At 37.6% G+C, this 6,763-nt stretch overlaps 1 protein-coding gene across 1 annotated transcript in view; it reads left to right on the forward strand.

Annotated features, from left to right (window-relative positions):
- Nucleotides 1-6,763, forward strand: part of NPHP3 (nephronophthisis 3 (adolescent)) — a 55,808-nt gene that overhangs the window by 18,035 nt on the left and 31,010 nt on the right. Inside the window, exons 8-10 of the mRNA XM_010839583.1 lie at nucleotides 2,188-2,344; nucleotides 4,819-4,893; nucleotides 6,542-6,715. Coding sequence (XP_010837885.1) covers nucleotides 2,188-2,344; nucleotides 4,819-4,893; nucleotides 6,542-6,715 — 406 coding nt within the window. The remainder of the gene's footprint in view (nucleotides 1-2,187; nucleotides 2,345-4,818; nucleotides 4,894-6,541; nucleotides 6,716-6,763) is intronic.

Raw genomic sequence — 6,763 nt, forward strand, 5'->3', positions numbered from 1 at the left:
CCAAAGTACTGGAGTTTCAGCTTTAGCATCATTCCTTCCAAAGAAATCCCAGGGCTCCTCTCCTTCAGAATGGACTGGTTGGATCTCCTTGCAGTCCAAGGGACTCTCAAGAGTCTTCTCCAACACCACAGTTCAAAAGCATCAATTCTTCGGCACTCAGCCTTCTTCACAGTCCAACTCTCACATCCATACATGACCACAGGAAAAACCATAGCCTTGACTAGATGGACCTTTGTTGGCAAAGTAATGTCTCTGCTTTTCAATATGCTATCTAGGTTGTTCATAACTTTTCTTCCAAGGAAATATTAATAAAAAGTGTCACACTGTTAGGCTTGTTTTTGATAGGTTATAAGATTAACATCATTAATGTAAGATCATTTTAATCAGGGTTTAGCAAACCATGGCCCTCAAGTCAAATCCAGCCAGTCACCTGTTTTTATAAATAAAATTTTACTGGAACACAGATACGTTCCTTTATTTGTGTATTGTCTACAGCCGCTTTCACAGTGTACCACCAGCGTTGATTATTTCGGCAGAGACAGTGTGTACTGCAAAGCCTAAAATGTTGGCTAGCTGACTCTTCACGAAAAAGGGTGGTGACCCCTGATTTCAGTAATTAGCGTTAACCTTCATTATTTTCTTTGTTCATATACAGATTGAGAGGCACTTGAACACTTGTATAAGTGTTAAATCATACTTTTAATTTGCTGAGGAGGTAACTACTTAAATCCTGTAAAGTGAGCAGTTTTCTTATAATGTGAATATAATCACACCAATGAATCTAATCTGCAAACAAAGTTTTTCTTTTTTTTTTTTTTTTCACCAGTTAGATATATAGATAGAAGACAGAATAGGATAGATAGAAGGTTAAATAAGGGGTTAGTTTTTCTTTCTATACTTTCTATCTGATTGTATTTAATCCTTCCAAAGCATTTTTTCTTTTTATTGAGGACCAACTCTGACTTTAACTGTGTATGGAAGTGTTTGGAGCCCTAAGCTTTACAAGAGACTCTGCAGTATAACCCATCCTTGATCCTTAAGACTATAGAGTATAGTCTGGATAGCCAGAGGCCAGGTGGCCGGGGAACCACCTAGTCAAGGAACCTTTTCACAAAACAAGTTTGAGGATTCCTTCAACTTGATTTCCTCTAGTTGGAGTTCTTTACCTCCCCTCCCTGTTTTCCTTTCTTGTTTTGTTTTTATATTTATTAAGAATATATCCTGTTTTATATTTAACATCTGGGTAACATTTTATCTCAGGTGGTAGTATATGTCATTTGTTGTTTTTCTCGTTAATTCTTTAATCTTTGCAACCATGTTGTTTTTTTTTGGTTTTCCTCTTTGTTTTTTCTTCTGTTTTGTATTAGGGCTGGTATTTTAGTTTTTTAATGAAGATTCTGAATCGTATAATTGCTTTCCCTTGTATATACAGTACTTATTTGCCTCCCTAGACAAATTTTGATTTAATGCCTTTTAGAAAGGGAAATTTATAGTTTTCCTTGTGATATAGAAAATGCTAATAGTCTATAAGATTTCTAGAATTTAAATAGGAATAGTACAAACTATAGTTATAGTTATAGTACATTGTAACAGAATTTCTTTTTAACCTTTACCTTGGTCAAGATTTTTACCTAGCCTTTCTAGCCTTTCTCATTTGCCTCTGGATCTTTCTTACAGTGTATCTGGGGTATAAGGATTCAGATCATTTACTGGATGAGTAAAGGCTAAAGGACTAGAGGAGAGAAAATCTTGAAACCTTGAGGCTGATAATATTTGTGTTTTAACTTGAGAATTATATAATTGTATATGGAATTAGGTTTTCCATTTATTTGCAAAGTGTCATGAGTCTGGTGCATTATTTTGAGCAATGTTTAACAGTATTTTTGAGAAGTTGTTTTAAAAAATTATATTTAAATAAATTTATGTATGATTTTAAATTTAATTTATTGCCCAATTTTTGTCTGCTATTGTCTACTCTGTCTGCTAGTGAATATACTGTACTTTAATATAAGCTAGAACAAAGCTATAAAAAACATCCATTTTTGGAAAGTTTCACTTGTTCTGCAGCAGGGCATTTCCTGGCTGCTTGTCATTGTAGGAAATCCCCTTCTTGGGACTTAGGTTAATAGACTATCTGTGTGCTGCCACAGTGCAGTGTAGCACAAGAAATACTGATTTCCAATCTAGTCTTTTATTGGAAGACTGTGAAGAAGCTTTTCTGAAAAACCCTGAAGGCAAACCACGATTAATTTATCATCGTTTGGAGGATGGGAAAGTCAGTTCTGACTCTGTCCAGCAACTGATTGATCAAGTTTCTAACCTGAACAAGACCAGCAAAGCCAAGGTAAAATTCATAGGTTGTTTTTAAGAACATGCTTGGGAGAGCAGTGTGCTGGGACAAAAGCCAGGAGGTGGGAGTGAGCCTGGCATGTTTTGAGGAAAGGAAGGACGCTAGTGTGGCTGGAGCAGAGTGAGTGAGGGGACGTGAGCCAATCCTGAAAAACCTTGGTTTTTCTCACTTAGAGTGAGGTGGGGAGCCATTGAAGGACTTTAACCAAAGAGGAAGAAATGCTGTTGTGACAAGGCTGTCTTGGGCTGCTGTGTTGAGAACTGACTGTGGTTTGAAGGGAGGGTAGTGGAGGGGGACAGAGCTGGAGAGCTCCTGCTGTTATCCAGACGAGAGTTGCTGGTGGCTCAGACCAAAGGATGTGATGAGAAGTGACAGGATTCTGAATAAATTTTGACAGAGTCAATAGATTTCCTAAGAGATTAGTCGTGGACTATGAGAGAACGAGACACGAATAGTGATATATACCTAAAAAGTATATGATATGTAAGTGGGCAAATCAGAATCATTATTGTGCATTTTTCTCAAGCACAGAGTCGTTCTATCTATTATTGGCCAAGGATCAGTGTAAAGAAGAGCCTTTTCCTGGTAACCCTTTCTGAGGGCTTTGGGAAAAGCCAAAAACTGATGATGAGTGGGAGAAGGATTTGATCATCCTTAGATGCAAAGCAGAATGTATTTTAGAATAGCGATTACAGGCTTTGCATTACTGCATGCCGAGATAACTTGGTAAATGTTTATAGTTAATGGTAAGAATACAATTAAACAACTCTAGGGTTTTCACAAAGTTTCTGTTTCTGTATGTCCAGCCAGAAAATAAGATCAAATGTGAATACAAACATTTTTCTTGAAGTCAGCATAACACAGTGAAGAGTCTAAGAAAAAAAGAGTACATTTTTATTATAGTTAATCTCCAGAGCCATTTCATCCTATTTTAATTTATTTTAGTACCAGCCTGCGTTACTAGATGCTACAAGGGAAGTTACTTATTCTATAGATACTGCTTTTAAAAATTAGTATACCACAGGTTGAATTTTTTTATATAGGTGTCACAATCTACTATGATTATAAATTTAAATGTAGGCTAAACTTCTTTGCTTTGTTTTGTAGAATTGTAGTTTTACTGGCATAAAGATGGATTTTGAATGTTATGTATATTGAATGGTACAGAAATACATAAGATGAAATTAGCTGTTTAATTCATGTGTGTGTGACTGTGTGTTTAAGGAAAAAAAAATGCCATTCAGGACATCAAGAGAAGGGACATTCAGCAGAGTGATTAAAACAATAAAGGCTGGTATTTGGCATTGCCTAGCTTTGGAATGTTCATAACCCAAAAGGTGAAGTGATTAGCAAGGAATCTACAAGTTTTTACCTGAAACAAAACTATGAGAATTCAGCCATTGGAGTTTTCCTGAAAAAAAAAGACTATTCCTTTCACCTGGGGCCAAGCCCCCCAGCCAAACAGGGAAGGAGCTGAGAGGGGCATTTGTGGGGGTACCTTGTCCTCTGCACCCCCACCTGCTCCCCAGGTGAAGGCCCCCTCAGCCTTGGCACATGGCCTCCTCCCCCCACCACTCCTCTGGATCATTCTATAAATAACCCACAGATTTGCTGAGCACCTAGGCCCCAGGTCCACAGAGAAAAGCAGAGGAAGCCCCATTAACTCCCACTAAAGAAAGGCTGGTTCCCCCTCACCACAACCAGGGACCCCAACCCTTCCACATTTCCTCAGGTTATCCTGATTACCCTTCCAAAACAAATAGGCAGAAAGCAAGCAATATTCAGAGAGGGCTTTTATATGAGCCTACATGTTGAGGTTGCAGGACAAGAAGAAAGAAACAAATTATTTCCCCCGAGGCTGTGAGATAAAAAGAATCAAGCCAAACTTAGGAATACTTTTCCAGTCTCTACTCCACATGATAAAATCTGCTTCTGTTTACAGGCAGAGATGGAGGTTCCATGCCCTCGCAGCACACCCAGGGGTGTAGACGCTGCTTCCAGGGCCCCAGCACATACCATCCCACCTATCCAGGTCCTTAGTAGGTTCCTGCTTTCTCGTGTCACAATGGTCAGCTGTGTGCATCAGTCCAGACAAAGTGGACTTTCAGTGGTGATACCAGGTCCTGGACAGAGTTTTGGCATCACCAATACCAGTCACTTTTCCAGATGAACACGTGAACCAAAAAAAAAAAAAAAGGCATACGTTTTGTTTTATTTGCAACATTGTTCACACAAAATCCCTGTGTGACCTTAGACAAGTTATTTAACGTGCCTCAGTTTCCTCTTCTAGAAAATGGAGAGAATAACAGTGTCTTCCTTATAGGGTTGTGAGGCTAAGTCAGCTATATACACAGAGCACTTAGAACTGTTCCTGACACATAAGCCTGTAAAAATGTTCAGTACCACCTCCTCCTCCTGTTAGTATTGCTTTTTCTTGTTGTTAAACTTCTTTTTTTCCCCCCCACTAGATCATTGATCACTTGGGAGATCCTGCAGAAGGAGTCTATAAAACCTATATTTATGTAGAAAAGATTATTAAACAGGTAAATATGCATTCCCTGTAAGATTTCATCTCAAATATCTTGACTGATTTCAACAAAATTGAGTTTTCCAGAGAAAATCACTTTTTTGCTTTTTTGGAAACAATGCTTGAGTTGTGTGCCCTTGTTTCTGGCAAGAGTCCATCCTGTAGTATTGTTGTGACATTCCCAGTACTGTGTATCTGTATCTCTGAGCTCACAAACAATTTGATTCTTTAATACCCATCAGGTATAAAATGGATTACAAAAGCGGTAGGTAAAAAGCAAGTATTTGAGGGATAATGTTCATCCTGTTCAATAGAGGGTCTCCTCAGGTTCTGTGTGCACCTTGAGTTTTTGTAAATAGAAAAATTCAGGATGGATTTTACTATCCTCCTAACCATAGAGTCGAGTGAAAACATACCTCTGTGTGTCTGAGGTCACGGATCTCAGAGACATCTCAGACTAAAAGTTTCTATGATATCTCAGTATTATCTTGAAACTTTATGTGAGTTAAATATTTTGCTTGATATTTACCTCTTTATTTTTAATATTAAAAATCATTCAAAATTATGTATCAGCAAAAATGCTAATAATGATAATAAAAAGTATTCCCTATCTTCAAGTAAAATGGACGCAAGAAGATGTTTAGTCTGTGTTTATTCTTACCTGCTGACCTCTCCCTCAGGGTACTGGGAACTCTATTTGAGAAATAAGGGTTTAGATTACTTTTTAAAAATTAACTCATGTTAAAGTATGGAGATATGTTATTAGAGAAAAAGAGTGAGCCCCGAAATAAATGAATTAAACAGAATAAATGGTAATAAATGAAAATGGACATACTCACCAACTTTATCACTTGTAGGACAATATATTTTCAGTGATTAATATAAAGAGTAGATATCACAGCAGAGATATTTAACATAAAAAAACCCTAATTAGTAATTAAATTCTTATAAAAATGTAAAGCAGCATATATCTTAGACATTAGCACAGTCTTTAAAATTGTTCACTAGCCAAATACAACCCTATTGTGTAATATTTTTCAGAAACCAGATCCCCTCTAACTTTAATGAAAGAGAGAGGTCTTTGTTTTTATTATTTTAATATTTCTTTGTGTTGTTCTGTTAGTCACTCAGTTGTGTCCAAGTCTTTGCGATCCCATGTACTCTAAGCCACCAGCTTCCTCTGTTGATGGATTTCTCCAGGCAAGGATACTGGGGTGGGTTGCCATTCCCTTCTTCAGGAGATCTTCCTGATCCAGGGACTGAACCTCAATCTCCTGCATTGCAGGCAGATTCTTTACTGTCTGAGCCACCAAGGAAGCCCTAATATTTCTTTACCTTTATTTTTAAACTATTGCTTAATTTTATAGTTATAAATTGATCCCTGGAGGTACCATTAAAGGCCATAGGTTTGAACTTGCCCTCCAAGGTAGATGAGGGCCACCTTAGGCCTGTGTGCTGACTATACTGTACAAGGTCTTCACTTCCTTCATTCACTTTTTTTTTTTTTCTAATTTTATTTTATTTTTAAACTTTACATAATTGTATTAGTTTTGCCAAATATCAAAATGAATCCGCCACAGGTATACATGTTCCCCATCCTGAACCCTCCTCCCTCCTCCCTCCCCACCTTCATTCACTTTTGTGTGCTTGCTCTTGGTGTTCAGGACATCCTGGGCTTTGAAAACACAGACCTAGACACCAAGGATTTGGGCAGTGAAGATTCTATTCCAGAAGAAGATGATTTTGGTGATGTTCTGTGGGACATACATGATGAACAAGAGCAAATGGAAGCTTTTCAGCAAGCTTCAAATTCAGCCCATGAGTTGGGATTCGAGAAAGTAAGCATTTGGTTTACAGTTCCAACAAAAATCAGTTGCACTTAAAAG

Source organism: Bison bison, unplaced genomic scaffold (assembly GCF_000754665.1).
Source record: "Bison bison bison isolate TAMUID 2011002044 unplaced genomic scaffold, Bison_UMD1.0 scf7180017864119, whole genome shotgun sequence".
Classification (NCBI taxonomy): Eukaryota; Metazoa; Chordata; class Mammalia; order Artiodactyla; family Bovidae; genus Bison; species Bison bison.